The sequence below is a fragment of the Lissotriton vulgaris genome, chromosome 6 (genome assembly GCF_964263255.1).
Source record: "Lissotriton vulgaris chromosome 6, aLisVul1.2, whole genome shotgun sequence".
Lineage (NCBI taxonomy): Eukaryota > Metazoa > Chordata > Amphibia > Caudata > Salamandridae > Lissotriton > Lissotriton vulgaris.
In genome coordinates, this window is record NC_141694.1 from 140182772 (window position 1) to 140203498 (window position 20727).

Consider the following 20727-nt stretch of genomic DNA (forward strand, 5'->3'; position numbering starts at 1 on the left):
TATCCACCCATATATATATATATATATATATATATATATATATATATATATATATATATATATATATATATATATATATATATATATATATATAGACACATAGATACCTATAAGTCACTCCTATGGTAGGCCTTGACAATCCTGAAGGCAGAGTGCTTGGTTTTATGTGAGATGGTGCTCTAGCATAAGCTGAGCCTGTCTGCAGCTTTCTGAACCATGTCCTTATAGCTGTTCTGTGATATAGCCATACCATATACTCTTAAGTGCATTATAATCCTCGCGGTTAATGCTAATTTTGGTTTGGCTTTATCAAAACATGTCGTGTAAGGTGTCAAACACTTTGGAATACTACCCCCACCAGTTCTGGCGGCGGGGGTAGCATTCCACTCTTCTAGAGGGAGAAGACATGTAGTTACTGCTTTACCCGGTTAAAGTTGAACAGAGCCTCAGCATCACAGAATGGATGCTGCTGCCACAGACACGAGTCTGACCTCGTTCTGCTGGACGAAACTCCGGCAGGGGAGGCCTGGACAATAGGTTTCCTGTCAAGGGAGGTGCTGGCACCTCCCCAGACAGCCTGTAGTGGATTGGGGCAGGGCGGGTTCAATGGAAACTGCTGTTTCCAGACACTGCCTGGGGCACACAAGGTGCTCCATATATAGCCAGGTTCAAACCAGTTGCTGGGGCACTCCAGCTCTGGCGCGAAACTGGACAAAGAGAAAGGGGTGTAACCACCCTCTTCTCAGGTTTCACCCATAGGAGGGACCTAGCAGATAATCCAGTCCCTTAGTTTGGTATAAAGTTAGGAGCGGTGTCTAGACACATTATATTATCCTTTAAGAAACTCTGAAACGAACTCTTGGACCTTCGACGTTCCATTTCGACTGGAAGACTGAAGACATTTCCCTTGTGGTCAAGGAGTGACCACCCTGTGCAAACAGGCACCAACAGTAACTTGCCGGTTTGCTTTGTCGACGCTCCCGCCGGAACCCGAATACTTAGCGACGCAGCCTCTGGACTTCCAGACTTCTCTGACTCTGACCCAGATCCACAGCAAAGCGGAGACCATTGGCGGACACGAGAGAAGTGGGACTGGACCTCCTGCAGTACCTGCTTTTTGCTAACTGTGCAGCTTCTGAGGCGTCCTCGAAGTTGTGCATTGGGGATTGAGAAGCCCCAACCCCGAGAAGTAAGTGCACCGTAGCTCAGCCCTCCACGAGTGCCGCGTGGGGCCTGCGCCTGCATTTCTCCTCGACGCGTCTTCGCGGTTGCTAGCCCTTTGGCTAGTGGGCCTCCTAAAAACATCCTTTTGAAACAACACCGCTTGCCTGGTTGCCCCGGGCTTGTCCTGCTTTCCTGTGAAGGGGAAGCTCCCCAGACCTTTCTGGTCTGAACAGAAGACGATCTTCCCTTCCTGCATGGATTGCCTTTGCCAAGGCTTGTTGGGTCCAATCCGGATACCGACACCGCCAACAGCTAGATCCTTCATGGGACAGTCCGTATCCAGCTCCTGGTCGTCGTCGACGCCTCCTGGTCCACGTGACTGCAGAGACAAGCTTCATCTCCTCACCTGATTGCATCTCGACATCGCCTGGTTCCTTCCTGGTCCCTGGCTAGTGACCCAGACTGTGTCCCCTCTGCTTTCAGGTTCTTCACTGCTCCGATCCACCCTTGGATCCATCCGGACACTTTCCTCCTCGTCGCTTGCAGCACTTTCTTGCAGCTCTCCATAGGATTGATCGACGAAACCCGACACGAAAGAACACCTATGCATCCGGCTTCCCTGGGTGAGGTAACTCTAGTACTCCGGTGCTCCCGTGGGTAATAACTATCCAAGTGTCCTAGTTTAGCTGGGTTTTCCCGTAGTCCACCTGGAAGTGTCCGAAATCAACTACTTTGTAACTTTTAGGTTCCCATTGAAAGTCTATTATAACCTGCGTGTGTGTTTAGACACTGCACTAGCATCCCGTGGGACTCCTACCTCCTAACCTTTGGTTGTTCAGTGTAGCCCCAGCGATTTCCTAGGCCTACTCACCTTTATGGAAGTGGTTCTTATACCACTTACTTAGTATATGGTTCGTGAGGCCCCTAGGGCAGAATTGTATTTGTGAAACTTATGGTATACTTATTGAGTAACTTGTGCGGTATCTCAAACTCTGACCTCATAAAGAGTGCAGAGGGGTTGTGTTAGTAATAAATACATATATATTTGATATATAACTTATATGGTGTCCTTTAATTTATTTGGTATTCAAGGGATTATAATTGGTAAAACAATTGGCCTCACATGCTCTCTGAAGTATTAGCCTAAGACTGCTTTGTCCATGCTACCACTAGGATAGCTGATCTATAAGGTTGACTTTACGACCATCACCATAAGGGTTGTTTGGACTGATACAGGGTGCCCACTAGAATAGTGGACATCACATATCAGGCCAACTTCTCACACAGAAGGTCCAGTCAAAGGAGGAAGTGCAAAGAGGACCAGCGCCGCTTCAGCAGAGCAGCCCCTCTTTAATAACAGCAAAAAACATAAGGCCCTGTGCAGCATGGTGAAGAGAAGGAAAAGGCAAAGCTAATAGGGCATGAAATCCTGGGCAACACATGGCGTGCAACTCCTGGACGACCGGCAGTTGTGGATCCCAGGCTGCCAGCTGTTCTGCCAACTTGTCATTCACAACATGGCCACCAGGCCAAGCAGAACAGAGTGAATTCAGTGGCAGAAAGACTGCCTCTCTCCCACTCACCATGCCCACAAGATGGGACAGACACAGCGCCCTGCAACCTCTCCCTCAGCCAACAGTGAAACCATGTAGTGTGCCAGGACCTCCAACATAAATGGAAATGTAGTCAGAAGGCAAACGATGAACCATGAGGTAAAAAGGGGTGGCACCACAGTCATAAGAACTGTAAGCAAGGCCATCTAGCCTGCCCCTGAAAAGAGTACAGAGGTAAGGAGAATAGAACTGAACCACAGTAGAGAGGAGAAAATAGGCATATGGGGTCACTAAGGGGGTCAGAAGCAGGAGGAAAAACATACAAGGCAGTAGAAACTGACAAGTCATGGACGGAGACCAGCGACCAGTGTTGATTGTAGGTCCCAACCACCTCTCAAGGTCCTCGTATTGCTGTCACTCTGGGATATCACATGTGCGCACAACACATTCCAGGTCTTTCTAAGAAGGGTTACATAATGCTAGAATTGGTGGATTGCAAGAAAGATGGAATTCTATGGTCAGTCCTTGTGACTGGAAGAGCTCTGCATGGAATGCCCTCTTTCGTGTATATGCCCGTTTTAATCTAAGAAATTGTTGAAAGGAGACTGCTCAGACCTTGTAACCTTCTTCAGTGTCTTGGTGGGTCTTCTTTTCGGATGACTGTGTGGAATTTTTTGAGGTGATTTAACATATGGCCCAGATTTCCAGTTTCACTGTGTTTTGGGAAGACCGCTTTCTTATTTACAATTGGAGTGTTTTGAAGTTAAAGTGTAAACTGGTCATGTCTGGTCTTGTACTTTCCTCCAAATGGTTGTGTTGTACTTCATTATTGGCCTGGCATCTTTCTTTACAATGCTTGGGACACCCATGAATGCTTATTTTAGCTCCTTCGTCTGAGGATTGCACTCTTTTAGTAGGAAGAATTCTAGTTACCATTTTATATGCCGCCCATCTGAAGCCATATGAATTTGCGTCTGCTGTGGTTCTACCATGTGGACCTGTATTGTAGACTATCCTGTTTTTTTCAGAAATGTGGGTTTACCGTTTTCCAATGAAATTTATTCTACTGCCAGAAGTGTGCCTGTGAGCTCATGGAGAATGCCTTTATATTTTTCTCACAATTTTGCACAAAGCAAACAGAAGAAAAATGTGGTACCTCTAATGCTAGGCATCCAATCTGGACCCTGAAGTTGAAGCATACCGTCATGTTCCAGGCTTTAAAAACCTACTTGTCCACTCGCTATAGCTAGTCCGCTTCTATCAAGGAATCTATTTTTAGGGCCTTCTGGCCCGATCTGGCACCTGAGCTGAGCTACAAGAGAAGAAGTGTTCTATTCTTTCATCTTTCTATGACTGCGAAGTGAGATAATTTTGTAAAGTGAACTGTGACAACTGTTGTGACATGAAAGGCTGTAGGAGGTCAGTTGTTTTTCCAACACAATATTTAAATAGCTTGTAGATGAACAATACAGATATATCAAAACATATCAGCAATTAGAAAATCATGTTTTTGTAATTCAGAAGTGTGATGGAAACAAAGATTTTAATGGCATCAAAACAAATCAGAACACTTTACTTGGTGATCTGCAAATGATAAATATGTGCAGAAATCTAGTTAAAAATATTGTATGCTATATATTTTCATCAGTAAAATGGCATGGTTGTGAGAAACCGTGGTCATTTCAATGGAAAATGTGCTGACAGTTAATGACTGCGCTACCATATGATTTGGTTATATATCCATTAAAAGTGAATTTTTAAACATTAACTGAGAAACAATCTTGCTCCCGCCCTGATGACAATGCTATTAGTGAGCTAAGAGGCAAGTCAAGGGTCACATGTCCCCTATATGTGGGATAGATTTGGATTATACATGGAGCAACTGCCTACTAAATTAAACAAAAGCTTTTTTCTAAACATACATGCTGAGCTCCTATATTCAAAGGTGCTCTCATATGTGATAATAAAGATAAATGGCAGCTCAGGGAAATTAAATATTTGAACAGAATCACACAATTTGAGACCAGTTTACGGGTCAAGAGCATTACAGTTAGGTCAAGCAGATTATTGAAGTCACTAGACCTGCAGATTTGTTAACACTTAATTTTAACACTTAATTTTTTTAGGCCTATGTTTCCCGAAAATATTATCAAGGAAGTTTTCTCCGGTAAGTTATTCTTTATATTTTGTCTCAAAAGGGGGGCAATTTTAGCTTGTTTTCCATAGTGAAATATAGCATTCAATAATGTAATAATTTAAAGGTACGACTCCAAATCTATCTTTGCAGGTTCAGGGAATGTTTTCTTTTAACTGTAATGTAAAAGTAACCTCTCCTGATGTGGCCTGTATTAGTAGTGCTTCAATTGTAGAACAAAGGACCAGGGCAAACTATTTTCTCTCTCTTCGGTTCTGTTTTCACTGATTTTAGTTTGGTCCTTTACATCTGTGGGGATGTTGTGTCTGATAGGCACTCTTGTCTTGTTTTAGGTTGCTTGAGTTGTTTATAAGGAGGTATCTGGTTATATCCAATCCATTGTGGAGCCTGGTTAATGTGAATCTCTATCCATTTCATTTATCGAGTTGTAGGTTTCTTGAAGTCTACTTTCATCTCTGCCATCTGCACCTACTGGTGTCTAGATCAAAGATTGTACAGATCTAAGAGAAGGCAATTTCACATTGGTGAAATATCCATGTGATTTGAAAGGTTTCTCTCATTGAGATTACTTGATACTTGACTGCCGTCTGCAATATAATCATTTCTACACAGAACACAGCAGACAAGTATTACCCATGCTATACTTGTAGTCGGGAAAAGATTTAACTATGGTCATCCTTGAACAATCTAAACCATGAATAGCTATGTATACATGGAATAACACATTTAAATTATAATCGCATAAATCAAATTCAATCAGTTAAACTATAAATAATCTGTGAACACTACTGTTTTTCATAGAAACAATAATGTGAAAAAAACCAAAAAACCTCAAGAAGCTGTAAAGCACTTTCTTCCAACATAAAGCACATCACTTGAGCTTATTTCCAGCAGCATGGAGAAACAATGGGCAGTTGGACAGTCTACATTGCATGGTGCCTTCGTGACACTGAAAAACAATCCGTATTTTGGAAAACAAAAAGAAGCCAAAAAACCCACAAATTAACTAGAAGAGCAAGAATCCACTTTACAATGACTGTTTATTTAATGTAACTTATTAACACTCACCACCTGGATAAGAAACTCTACTGGAAAACCACCTATCGTTTCACTGTCTGAAGTAGTAGCTGGATGTTTCCATGGAGACTGCCCTAATAAAGGGTCACTGTCCTACACAAGAAGAAAGCAAGACTTATACAACTTTTTTTCCTGTGTTCAGTTCAAGCAATAACTCTAGATTCTCTATAAGCGCACAATAAAAGCAAGTATTGTAAATATCAGTCATCAGTCATTTTAACATTTGTATAGTAAAAAGGTTTTCTTAAACTTCAGTAATAGAACATGTACAGAATAATCATTAACACTGAAAACGTTTCTCACACGAGGAGGCACCACACAGGCAACAGTTGAATATTTCCTCAGGGAAAAAAAGTATCCTGCAGCCACAGCTGGTACAAGGGAGGTAATTGTAGTATACGCCTCCCTCTCGTAAAATAGACAGTAGCCACTGCCTGACCAGGTACTCTATGACCAACGGACGGAAAGGTTACTTACTTACTCCTAGGTTCTTCCCGTGAGCATGATCTATGAAATTCTAAAAGGTAGACAATTGCCACATATATGCAAGATCACAAGAAAAAAACTATGTTAAAAAAAATGTTTTCCAATTATCCAAATAAATAGAAAATAAATAAGACAAGAGTGGTCTTTTTTAGAAAATATTCTATACACAGTACACTTAGTTGAAAACACCGCTCTATAAAAAGTTAAATAATGAAAAAAAAAAAGCAAGAATGACGCCCCTAATAAAAACCCTACACATAGGCCAAAACAGATCCTGCCACAAATCAAACTTATTGTAGTACACCATACAATACTTTTTTTAGTGAGTCTTTGGTTTTGTACGCTTGGTCTTTCATTCCCATGTAAACATTAATCTGTTAAAAAGCCCTTTCAACATTGGCATTGGAGACGGGCAATGCCAAAACAGTCAGTACACAATTTGCTAACTCTGGCCATGCCAATACAGGTGCACATGAAGATTGTGATTCTCTGGAACAGGTTCTGCAACATATGCGTTAAACTGGGCTCATATGCCCTTCATTATTGAAGCGGTCAAAAATGAAGAAGTACTTTTCAAAGTCCTGAGAAAATTCCCCTTTACAGAAGGGATCTAGAACTTGTGCAGTGTACCTCAGTAAAGCTTAAATGACTTCAAATGCAATGGATGGTGAAGGGACATTTCTATGCATCATCAATATGAGACCAAAAATCCTCACATTTATTGCCTTTGGCATCGTCACTGAGCAAATATTCTGTAAACGGTCACCACGTGGATAATAAAGAATTCATTGCCTCTAGGACTAAGAACCACCAGCTAAAAGACACAGTTGGGATGACTTTCTTTGATGCCACACAAAGCACAATATGAGAAATATTTGCATTTTAGTTACTGCACATAATGTAACAGTGCACCAGAATGGACTACAAAGTCAACAGCATTTTCCATTAACAATTAAAATTGTAAAGACGCTTTCAGCAAGCCATCCAGCAAGTGGCAAAGATCTCTTACAGGGAAGCACTTCAGCTCAGGTATCGATATTGACAGGTCTTCACACAGCTTTGTCATTTACGTATCTGAATTACTACAAAAACAAACCATGTCACTCCAATCTTTGTTGAACTTGATAAAAACTTTTTGCAGCAGCATTTCAAGTGACACTGCGTTCCATGTTTTCCAAATGTCTGATGTCATGTTTTTCACCACTATCCCAGATGCTTGGTGCAGCACTCTTTTCACATATACCCGTCACTACACCTTGTACTGAATGTTTAAAGCCTGGGGTGTTTGGCAATTCACCTATCAATAATGACTGACTAGAAAAGGGGGCTGATGTATCAAAGGGTTTTAACCATTCTCTGCCTGTGGGTAAATGTAATGGAACCTATGGTAAAGATTCTCATGAAACCAGCCATTTTACCTATCCATGAAGGAATCCAACGTAGCCAAAGTATCAAATGTGATTTTGATATTTCCTGATGCTCTACAGTTTCTAAGATAATTAAATTAGAGCTAAACATGCTTCTAAACCCTGCATCTTTAGGCCACAGACCACAAACTTGAAAAAAGCAGAAGGAAGAAGAAACAATATTTTAGTGACATCCCTAAACAACAAAACTGTATTGGCTGCTCCAGGACGAAATAAAAATGACTTTCAATCATGTTTTCCTTTTTTTGAATGCCATTTAGTTTGTGGTTGCCAAAGGGGTTTTTTCAGTGTTTATAAGTTTACACGGGTGAGGGCTATTTTCCTTTAGATGGGGTTTTATCAGTTATTATAGGTTTAAACCTAAAACAGGATACCTACTTATAAGATAGGAAACTTCTTTGTTTCCCTGTTCAGGGCGGGGGACAAAGGAGCGAGTGGGTGCTGTAGATGCCTTCTTATCAATTTTAGGTGCATTTCCAGAGAAGGAGCGAGATAGGGTTTTTTGTTTGCGAGCTTTCGGAGGAATGAAAAGTAGATAGTTGGTACTTCTGAGAATCCTTGTCTGACCTCCCTTCTTGAGTTTGGCGGCCAAGTAGGCAGGTTTGCCAGTGTGCAGAGCTTTGTGTGTGAGACGGGCAGTTCTGAAGTTGGCACGCATTTCGATTGGGAGTCATTTTAGGTCTCAGAGAGGGAGAGATGTGTTCATATTTCTTTACTCCAGTGACCATCCTTGCTGCTGCATTTAGAGTTGATCTGAGGGGAGCTAAGTAAGATTTTCCAGTGCTTGTGAGGGTTGCGTTTCCGTAGTCAAGTCTGAATAGAACCAGGGATTGTGTAGCCAGTTTCAGGTTGTTGAAGGGGGCGGGGGGGTTATTTTGTCGAGTAGTTTTAGGTTGAGGAATGTGCTCTTAGTGGTGTTCTTGATATGTTTGACCATTTCTAATTTTGGGTCCAGAGTGATTCCCAGTGATTTTACGGAGTCGGCCATTGTGAGATTGCAGTTGAGAGCGTCAATGGACTTTAAACACTCTGTGACTTGGGGGTCTGCTCTTGGTTGGATATGTTGGATATGAGAAGGATTTCCGTCTTATCTTGATTGAGTTTCAGGTGGTTACGGGATAGCCAGTGTTGAACTTCTCTTGGAGCGTCTTTCAGTCTCTGAAAGTCGCCAATGGAGGAGGTTTATAAGCAGATCTGGGTGTTGTCCCCATAGAGTTGGAAGGGGATGTTGGCTTTTTTGAGTATGGAGGTGAGGGTCTCCATATATATGTTGAACAGTGCTGGGGAGAGAACTGATCCTTGAGGGATAGCCCTGCTTATGGGGAGTAGGTTCGGACTTGAAGTTTTTAATTTTTAATCTTTGCGAGCGGTTCTGCAGAAAGGAGGTAAACAATTGTAAGACCACCTCTTCTGCTCCAACCCTTTCTTGGAGTACATTTATGAGCAGTTTGTGGTCAACAGTGTCGTAGGCTGCAGACAGGTCCACGAGTAGGAGTAGACCGCATTGGTCCGTGTCTAATGAATTATAGACCTCATCTATGACATTCAGGATCGCGGTCTCTGTGCTGCATCCTTTCCTGAAGCCCGATTGGTGAGAGTTTAGAAGGTTGCTATTATCAGTATGTTGGTAGAATTGAAGGAGAACACATTTTTTCCAGGATTTTGGCAGGAACTGGAGGTTGGAGATGGGCAGAAGTGGTTGAGATACTTCGGGTCAGAGCCAGTTTTTTTTGTAGTGGCGTGACTTGGCCGATTTTTAGACAATCCAGCATGACTTCGATTCTCAGGGAGCGATTTATGATCTTGGTCCAGAGCGGGCTAGGGTGAGTTTGAGCTTCTTGGCCAGTTGATCAGAGATAGGGTCCGCAATGTGAGACGAGGGTCTGGAACTGGAAATCAATTCAATGATTTCAGATTTGTAGATGAGATTGAATGACTTCCAGTTGTTAGAGGGGTGCCTGGATGTGTTTTCTTCTTTGCAGGGTGTTAGGTTGTCGCTGGGTGGTCAGGGGTGGACATCGTGGGAGAGCTCTATTTTGGTGATTTTATCGTTAAAGAAAGTGGCAAATTGGTCACACAGTTCTTTGGAAGCCTGTACTGAGGTTGGGGGGCAGGGGTGGCTTGGATGGTTGTCTAATGAGGTTGAAGAGTTCTTTGGGACGTTTTTAGCATTGTTTAGTGCACCACAGAAGGAGGAAGTTTTTTAATTCTTGATGTGTTTTTGATATTTGCTCTGTGTTTAGTTTTGAGTTGGGCAAGATGGGAAGTGGACGGGTTGTTCAGCCAGAGTCTTTCTGCAGCTCTTAGTTGTTTTCTTTATCATAGCTACCAATAGTCTCCGTTCTTGAGGGCGTTTTAAATAGAAAATATGCGATCTGTAGCTAAAATTTATAAGGCAACAGATGACGGCGGTATACATTACAATATGGCGACCGCCTGTCATCCGGAACCGGTCCATCTTTACTCGGTTAATCATTTTGCGTTTCACAGGTGTTTTAACTTTTTCAATTAATTTAGATATAAAAACCGCCATAGCCTTCATTTACTCCCTATCAGGCTCTATACGAACTGGATACGACGGGAAGGGGACCACGGACCCATTTCGAATATCTCGTGCTTGGCGGTGAGTAATTATGCTAATGCAACGGGTGTACCAAGGAGACTCCTGGACCTATTTAGTCGGGGTGGACTTGGTAAACAAATATTCTCCCTTCCCAGGTTTAGTGTTGTATTCACAACATTTGGGAAGTGAATTATGGCATCTTAAGCCCCACTCTTAAACCCAGACTAAGCTAAGTAATGTATTAAATTAGGGGGGTTGGTACACAAACACTCCTCTCGCCCAGGCTTAGTGTTTGAGGGCAGAATATACAGGGTACGGACATGGATATATATGTAAATACATACCAAAAAAGTAAACAATACAATAAAAAACGAGGAGGCAAGTTAAAATATATGTATTTTCCCCGTCATAAGCCACATACTCAGGACAGGAGAGGGGCGATTTGGACAAGAGAATGACAGCATGCCCACTTGTGCTTTTGTATCTATTCCCCGGCATAAGCCACATACTGAGGACAGAAGAGATGAGGGGGCGATTGGGACAATATAATTATAGCATGCCCACTGTGTGCTGTTGCATCTATTCCAATACTTGACACTGGACATATGCAAGTCAGAAACTCAAGCCCCTTATTTAGACTTAATTATCTTCAAATCGACATTATTTGGGTGTTGAATCTTGTAAGATACCGAGACAATTTTGTTTCTCATTTAGAGTCGGCCGCCGGATCTGAGCTAATACGGACTGCCGTATTTTTATAACGAGAAGCTACTAAAATACATAAAACAACTCACAGAAGTATTGCCGACAGGAGTCACTAAATTAAGGGCCAAGGTAATACGTGTGTTTCTCTAATAAACTGTGCTACCCTTTCGCCTTGATATGGCTACGGTTGGGAATATACACAGGGGTTATGTGATTCTTAACTCTTTTTTTGTGGTTTGTATTTCAGCATCACTATATACTTGACGTAACCCTTTTAGGAATTGATTCCCTTGGATGCTGGATTATAAAACACGCATCTGGATGTAAGTGCGAGCTTTTCAATTCTCCCATTTTATAATATTTTAGGCCAACAAGAGGTCTTTGGGGCTCCCTCTAGCGATGCTTCTGAGGTTTCGATTAATTACATATTTTTGCCGTTTCAAGAACACCTCGGTGACCACACATTTTTTGATGATGATGATTACTTTTGTGATTGTACTATATGTGAGAATGGGTATATATAAATGACCATTATTAAAATCAACGCTATAGATAAAATACACCTAGGAATAGATTATGGACAGGACTATAAATAGTCATTTTTATAAGTCTTGTATTAACAATGTAAATAAACTCCTCTTAAATATTTTTTCAAATATCCTTTCAAATAGCTTTAAATCAACTAACGAATGCCAGTCCTATGAAATTTTGGGTCCCCTTATCAACAGTAACAAAATAACGTTCAGTAAGTATGCTTGACCTGCACCACCTGATACACTTCCGCCTGGTCTTCTTTGGCCCGCTTGTCATGTTTCCTTTTTCGTGCTTATCTTTGATAGATTTATCAAATCCAACTTTACATTCGATGCTCTCGAACCGGTTTTCCTGAGATCACACACGACCCGGTCACCTTTTTCACCACCTTAGTTCATCAGCAATACATCGTCGCGCTCAAGGATTTCTACTATCTATTTTTTTGGTAGGTCCTCAGTTAGGGTCATGAATTTCTCTTGCCATTTACATTCACTTTGTTGGTCATCCATGAATCATTTCCCACTTTTTATTTGCTACATCTTTACTCTCTCAAATGCCCTAGGATTCTTGCTTTCCTTAGGGGTTGTCTTGTAACTTCAAAAAAACGTGCTTTCTGTGTTCATTTGTTTTCAATACCGAACTTGTTTGAGAAATCTCTTGCTAACCATGTTCTGGGTCTGTTTATGATATGGGCTCATAATACTTTCTCTCCATTTCTATATGCATAAAATAATTTGGCCAGTATGCCTAGAATTCTTTAGCACCTAAGAGATGAATCATATGATATAATTTGTTAAAATGTATACAATCATGCCAGGGTTTTTTTTTGCAACTGTTACTTTCAACAATTACTCTAAACCTGATGTTCTATAAGCTTGGAGTATTTTGTAGTAAATATGTCCAAGACTTTTTTACATTGACATGCCCTTGTATGTTTTTTAACCATGTAATAATTTGTAGCTCGGCTGAGTTTACAAACACTTTACAATTTTTAATGATGTGTTCATATGTATTTTGTCTTGTTGTAATACAGCCCTGAAGAAGTCCCCGAAGGGACGAAACGCGTCGGCTGTGTCCTTTAACTTTTGGAGCGAATAAAGGAAAAAAAACTGTTTTTGAAAAAAAAAAAACATTCTTGTCTGTTTCATATGAAAAAAACATGTTTAGAATACTTTAATTTATACATGTTTTCGTTGTGGTGCACCTTTGCTTAAAATTACGTTATGTTTTCTTTCAGAGTTTAGGTCGGTGTTGAACCAAGATCTTGATGGAATGTTCTTGTCTATTGTTTTAAGGGAGCTATTTGGTCAAGTATGGAAGTCATAGTTGTATCGTAATGTGAGGTAAGTTCAGTTGTAGAAAGGTTGTGAGTGGTGGTGGGAAGGAGAGAGCTTGCTCTTTCTTCCAGGTCGGTTAAGGGGGATCCGTCCTAGATTTCTCGCCCAATGGAAGGATTGTTGTGTGCGCGGGAAGCAATGGATCATTTGGTTCATGTGAAATAGTATGATGTGGTGATCTGACCAGTCAACAGGAAGGATGTGGTCGATAGTGACAGTATCTTCGTGGGCTATAGTGGCGTCCAGGATTGAGCCTCTGTTAGGGTTTGCTCTGTGCAGTGTTGGATAAGATTATTGTTGCGTAGAAGTTCGTTCATGGATTGGATCAGAGAATAATTTTTGTCATTCCAATGTAGGTTGAGGTCACCTAGTATTAAGTTGTTAGATTCTGAGAGTAAGCAATGTGTTATCAAGTCGGAGAGGTGTTCTCTAAATGAGGGGGTGTTGCCTGGTGGATGGTAGACGAGATGGCAGTATAGCGTTTTGTTGTCCATCGTCTTGATGGTAGAAGTTAGGTATTCAAACGTGTTGTATTTGAAGGAGGCATTTTCGTTAACCCCTTCCATGCTGATGACAGAACGGTTCCGTCATCAGCTACGGGTGAGCTGTGCTGATGACGGAACCGTTCCGTCATGACTCCGCCTGCGCAAGGCGGAGTCAGCATGGGCGGGGAATTCGCGCCGCACGGAAGCGGTTAAGGAAATGTTGCTTTTGTGGATGATAGCTATACCGCCGCTTCGATGGTTCTTTCTGTCTTTATTGATGATTATCTCGCTGGATGATAAAATTGTAACTTTGTATTCCAAGAAAATCTCAATAAACAAAAGTAAAAAAAAAAAAGATGTTTAGTTCTGTCCAAGTAAAAATGTAAGACTTTTGTTACATCAAAGGGATGAAGGGTTAATTTTGCTGGAGTGGAAGGAATACTAAAGGCAATTGGTAATGATATTTAGTGTAATTAATATGAAAATCAGACATCTTTCAGAAGGAAGGGTGTGCATTTATGTTATTTTATGTTATGTTAATATAATTTATACTGCATGCAGCTGCCCCAGCAAAGGGGCGTCCCGGCGCTATTTATGAAAAAACATTGAAGGTTCCACTGCAAAGAAATTTGGAAGCCCATCAACTGATAGAGGTAATGGCTACGAGAAAGGTTAAGTTCTAGGTCTCATTGTTGTACCTATGCCTCATATATAGGCTCAGAAGGAAGAGACATCAATGCACAAGTTACTACTTGTGTAACGATATATCTGTAAGAGACATTAGTTAGTGATAGATTCCTTACCTTATAATATCCCCAGGCGTCAGACTGGATCCGGAAAATTTTGCGTAGCAGTACCCTTGCGCTTCGGTAGGCGTCGTCTGCGGCTCCGGGTCCGTCGTCGTGGGCGCCGTGCTGACGTCGTCGGAGTACTTACGACGCCGCCTCCGCGTGCTGACGTCAGTTCTTGGACACAGCTTTTCCGCGCCAGAAGCGCAGAGCCATGCCAAAAACCAACACTGGTGGCATGAAACTAGGGCCCTGAAAGGGGATGACCTTAACCCTAGATATCGGTTCGCAGAACGGGGAGGATGGGTGAGTCGGTAAGGAATCTATCACTAACTAATGTCTCTTACAGATATATCGTTACACAAGTAATAACTTGTGCATCTGAAAGAGACAGGTTAGTGATAGATTCCTTACCTTAGAATAGATACCCCAGCAATACCAACCCCGTGGTGGTGGGTCTGCGAACCAATAATCACACCAGAAAGTCCTGGAGGACGGAACGGCCAAAGAAGCCATCCCTCCTGACTTGACTGTCCAGGCAATAATGTCGTGCAAACGTGTGCAGTGAAGCCCCATAGCCGCCTGGCAAATGTCCTGCAAGGGCACACCTCGGCCCAAGGCAGTAGTAGTCGCTGTGGCTCGAATGGAATGAGCCCTCAGCCCCACAGGGGGTTCCTTCTTAGCCAAGGAGTAACACGCCTGGATACACAAGATGATCCACCGCGAGATGGTCCACTTGTGCACCGCTTTCCCTTTCTTAGCGCCCACGTAACCAACAAAGAGTTGGTCATCCACCCGGAACTGGCGTGTGCGATTCAAATAAAATGAGAGCGCACGTTTTGGGTCCAGACGGTGGAGCCTCTCTTCTTCTCTCGAGGGATGCGGAGTCGCAAAGAATGTGGGCAAGGTGATAGATTGCCCAATGTGGAAGGCCGTGACTACCTTGGGTAGGAAGGACGGCCTTGTCCGTAACACAACCTTGTCCCGATGGACTGAAAGGAAAGGAGGCTTACAGGATAGAGCCTGGAGCTCACTCACTCTCCTGGCAGAGGTGATGGCTACCAGGAAGGCAGTCTTCAAAGAAAGAAGGCGAAGAGGACAGTTGTGAAGTGGCTCAAAGGGAGTGCACATCAGAAACGTAAGAACCAGGTTCAAGTCCCACTGAGGCATCACGAAGGGAACAGGAGGGAACGTATGTGTGATGCCTTTCAGGAATCGATTAACGATAGGGGACTTTAACCTTCTTTGTTCATCAGGTAGCTTCAGAAAGGCTGAAAGAGCAGAAAGGTAGCACTTGATAGTGCCCAGAGCAGAGCCCTGCTGGGCAAGAGAAAGAAGAAAGAGGAGAACCTCAGAAAGAGGGGCATTAAGGGGATCCACAGCCTTTGCTGTGCACCATGCCACAAATCTGTTCCACCTGCAGGCGTATACCGACTTTGTGGAGGGACGCCTGGCTGCCAGAATGATGTTGCAAACTTCAGGAGGCAAGTCAAATGGTCTCAACTGTCGCCGCTCAATCTCCAAGCATGGAGGTGGAGACTGGACAGGTTCGGGTGGAGGACCGTCCCCTGCTGCTGCGACAGCAGGTCCTCCTGAAGAGGCAGACGAACCGGGGGATCGACTGACATACTGAGTAGCTCGGGATACCAGTATCTTCGTGCCCAGTCCGGAGCCACAAGGATGACTTGTGCCCGGTCGCGCCTGATCTTCTTCAGCACTCTGGGCAGAAGTGGTATAGGCGGAAAGGCGTACAACAGACCGCAGCTCCACTCGCGACGAAAAGCGTCTTCGAGCGAGTGCCGCCTTGGAAATTCCAACGCGCAGAACGGATGACATTGCGCGTTCTTTTCGGTGGCGAATAGATCTAACCAAGGCTCTCCCCACTGCAGAAAGAGACCTTGCGCCACGTCAGAGTTCAGACGCCATTCGTGATCCATCATGCACCGGCGGCTGAGTTCATCCGCCCTGGCATTCAGAGAACCGGCCAGGTGTTGAACCACCAGAGTCACGCCCTGATGTTCCAGCCATTGCCAGAGGCGCAGAGCCTCCTGGCAGAGGGTCCACGACCCCACCCCGCCCTGTTTGTTGCAGTACCACATGGCGGTGGTGTTGTCTGTGAACACCTGCACTACACTCCCTCGGACAGACGGGAGGAATGCCTTCAGTGCTAGACGAATCGCCCGCAGCTCCAAAAGGTTGATATGGAGCCGGAACTCCGCCGGAGACCAGAGGCCTCTGATCTCCGCCTCTCCCATGTGGCCTCCCCAGCCCTGGAAGGACGCGTCCGTCACAACTATGTGCTCCGGTTGGGGAAGGGAGAGGGATCTGCCGCTGACCCAATCGCGGTCCGTGAGCCACCACTGCAGCTGTCTCGCAGTGCCCTCCGAGATCAGGACATGGTCGGACAGGTTGCCCTGATGCTGGGCCCACTGAAACTTCAGGTCCCACTGCAGAGCCCGCATCCGCCACTGGGCGGGATGCACCAGAAGGATGCAGGAGGCCATCAGCCCCAGAAGCCTTAGCGTCAACCTGACCGAAACCCAGGATAAAGGCTGGAAGATTGGAATCGGAGCCTGTATATCCCGAACCCGCTGTTCGGGTGGGTAAACCCGAAACTGCGCCGAGTCGAGAACCGCTCCGATGAAAAGGAGCTTCTGAGAGGGACACAGGTGTGACTTCGGCACATTGAAGGAGAACCCCAGCTGGTGCAGGAGATCTGCCGTAGTCTGGAGGCGGTGGACGACTGTCTGGGGCGAGCCCGCCTTCAACAACCAGTCGTCGAGGTAGGGGAAGACTGAGACCCCTAACCGGCGCAGATGAGCTGCGACCACCGCCATCACCTTCGTGAACACCCGTGGGGCGCTGGTAAGGCCGAAGGGGAGCACGGTAAACTGAAAGTGCTCTTGGCCTACCGTGAACCGCAGGTAACGCCGGTGGGCCGGCAGGACGGGGATGTGGAAATACGTGTCCTGCAAGTCCAACGCTACCATCCAGTCTCCTGGGTCCAGGGCAGCTAAGACCTGAGCCAGAGTCAGCATCTTGAACTTCTCCTTCCGGAGGAAGCCGTTGACGTTCCGTAGGTCCAAGATAGGGCGTAGGCCCTCTTTTCCCTTCTTGGGTACCAGAAAGTAGTGGGAGTAGCAACCACGTCCTACTTCCGGCCCAGGAACGCGCTCGATGGCCCCCTTGGCCAAGAGGGCCGAAACTTCCTCCTGCAGAAGCTGCAAGTGATCCCCCGATACTCGGTGGTGTTGCGGTGGCATGCCTTGAGGAGTCGTCTTGAAGGGGAGGGTGTAGCCCCGTCAGACGATTTGCAGCACCCACCTGTCCGACGTGATAGTGCGCCAGTGGGAGTGGTGATGGCGAACTCTGCCACCCACTGGCGTCACATGGGCCTGAAAGCACGGACTAGGAGGGTTTAGAGGCGGATGCCGCGGGGGAAGGTGTGGACTGACCTCGCCGGAAGTTCCCACGGCCACCACCGCGCTGGGTGTTTGCGACGAGTGGCTGGCGGCACGTGTGGGGACGCCCCTTCCTTGGCCACGAAAGGAGCGAAAAGCAGCAGTTTGCTGGCGCTGGGCCGAGAGGCCCAGGGACTTGGCCGTAGCCCTGGAGTCCTTAAAGCGCTCAAGCGCATGGTCTGCCTTGTCGCCAAAAAGGCGACGGCCATCGAACGGCATGTCCATGAGAGTGTTCTGGACATATGCCGAAAAGTTGGCGGACCTCAGCCAGGCGTGACGTCTCACTGCCACCGTCGTTGCCATTGCTCTGCCCAGCGAGTCGGTGGTATCCAGCCCACACCGGATCGAATATCTGGCTGCATCTCGGCCCTCCACAAGGGCTTGGCCCGTACCTCCAACGGACACTCTGGCAGCACTTCCGCCACCGTCTCCCACAGAGAGTGGGTGTAGCGGCCCAAGAGGCATGCGGTGTTGGAAGACCGCAGTCCCAAACTAAGGGATGAGAATATTTTCTTGCCATAATTATCATACCTCTTGGATTACCTGTCCGGCGGAGCAGACGGGAATGCGGTCTGGGAATTGGAGGCCTGGATGACCAGACTCTCGGGGGTGGGGTGGGTGGACAGGAAACATGAGTCACCAGGGGCCGGGCGGTGGCGTCTGGCCACGTTCCTATCTACGGGTGAACCCGTAGCGGGCCTGGACCAGGTGCCCAAAAACGTCGGTCAAGGCCTCATTAAACGGCAGCAGAGGCTCCATCGAGCATGACTGCGGTTTAAGGACCTCTGTGAGGAGGTTAGTCCTCACCGCCTCGACGGGGAGCTCAAGGCCCAAGGCCTTGGCAGCCCTCGTCAACACCACGCTGTAGGTTGCCCCCTCCTCCGTAGCCACGGTGGGAGGTGAGACAAAGCCAGTGTCTGGGGAAGTGTCCAGACCACTGGCATCCCCAAGGTCTCCTGCCCAGTCCTCCTGAGACTAACACTCCCTGGTCAGAGGGTCTTCAGACCCCTCCCAATCCTCCTCATCACCCATCTCCTGATACTCAGGGTCGTTAATCAATGGGGCCGGTTCATAGAAGTGGAAATCTCCAAACGGCGTCGAATGCGGCGCCCAGCGGCGCAGCTCTGACGCCGGAACCGGAGCAAAGGAGGAGTCGGGGCGGCGCCGCCCGAGGACGGCGCCGCAGGCGACACCAGACGGACCGACACCGGGGGGGTCGTAAGGTCCACCGGTGACGATCCAGAGCCCGAGGAAGGTCCAGCGGCGTCCTGCGGCACCGGGCCCGAAGACGCCGGCGGCGCAGAGGCCGCTTGACCTTGCGGCGCCGGGCCCGAAGGCACCGGCGGCATCGAAGCACCAGACGGCGTCGAAGCCCCCGACCCGCTAGGGGCCCCTGACGGGTCCGCTGGGCCCGGAGGCGCCGCGGAGCCCGTCGGAGGAGAAAGGGACCTCATGGCCATGAGGAAGCGCTCAATCTCCTCCGGCGTCGCGTCTCGCCCAGGGACCGGAGGGTATGGGGCGGGGCGGGGCGGGACGGGACGCCCGCGACTCCGAAGGAGCCGCGTGGGCGGTGTCATCCGAACCCCCGGCCGCGTCGCGCGAGCATCGGGGGGAGTCAGAAGAGCGATGACGCCTCTTCGACTTCTTGTGCTTCTTACCTGACGACGACTTCGACCCGGAGGAGTGGTGCCGACTCCCGGAGCTGTGGTGGCTCCGTCCCCGCGACCTGTCCCTCGACCTCCCGTGGGACCGGGACCTCACTCGGCGCGGGGCCGACTGCCAGAGTTAGAGTCGCCTGCGGGACCGCTACCGCCTGGCTTTCTAAGAAAGGGCCCGGCAGTCGGAGCAGGCCTTGTCGTCGTGGTCGACGCCTAGACAAGTCAGGCACAGGTGGTGAGGATCCGTGACCGACATGGTGCGGTCGCAATCGTCACAATATTGGAAACCAGGCATCCCTACGGCACCGATCGGAGTCGCAAGACTTCGAGAAGGATCAAAATGATCTCAAAAAAGTTAGTCAAAAATTGACTGGGTTACTGCTTTTTCCAGATCTGCGCTGGCTGGCGCGGAAAAAAGAAGAACTGACGTCAGCACGCGGAGGCGGCGTCTAAGTACTCCGCCGACATCACGGCGCCCACGACGCCGACGACGGGCGCGGAGCCGCAGACGACACCTACCGACGCGCAAGGGTACTGCTACGCAAAAGTTTCCGGGTCCAGTCTGACGCCTGGGGATATTCTAGGGTAAGGAATCTATCTATCTATCTGTCTCTTTCAGATTCTGACAGTACCAGACCACGCTCCGATGAAGGAGAAGCATGCTGTCTACAAGGATTTTTTTCTTAAACCCTCTAGAAAATGTATGACTGTACATCAAGGATGATAATCAAGAAGGAGTTTTCTGTACTGCTTAATCATCAACAAGTGTACCTTTATGGAGAAAATTATAAATTTGATTCCACCAGATAAAGACATGCAACAATCACATTTGCAGGGAGCAGATGGGGATCATATTAACGCCATAAACAGAAGGTCTTCTATTTTAAGACATAGGATGACCTTTCAGAATGGCCATACATTCTTGAGTAAAATTTAACTGTGAGCGAGAGGACATCAGAGAGCTGTGCTCCAAGATGGCTATATGGCTGCATTAAGAGTCAGAATTCTCAACCTGAACGCATCCATTGACTCAGCCACATTCCCAGACACCTGGAAAAACACCATTGTTACGCCCTGGTCAAGAAACCAGCCAAGCCCTCAAACCACAGACCAATCTCCCTCCACCGTACCCTGCCAAGGTCTTAAAGAATCAGACGCCTCACCAATCACCTCAGTAAAGGATCAGCTACGCAACCTCACGCAGTCTGGACTCAACCTCAACCAAAGTACAAAAAAACCACCCACTGCCGCCACAGATGAAATGTGCATGATCCTTGACAGCAAAGACACTGCAGTCCCCATTCTACTGGACCTCTCTGCAGAATTTGAAACCG

The 20727-nt window shown here is 46.4% G+C and overlaps 1 protein-coding gene across 1 annotated transcript in view; it reads right to left on the reverse strand.

Annotated features, from left to right (window-relative positions):
* The window catches only part of LIN9 (lin-9 DREAM MuvB core complex component), a 604858-nt gene that overhangs the window by 146552 nt on the left and 437579 nt on the right, over positions 1 to 20727 (reverse strand). The window contains exon 10 of the mRNA XM_086926178.1: positions 5941 to 6042. Coding sequence (XP_086782304.1) covers positions 5941 to 6042 — 102 coding nt within the window. The remainder of the gene's footprint in view (positions 1 to 5940; positions 6043 to 20727) is intronic.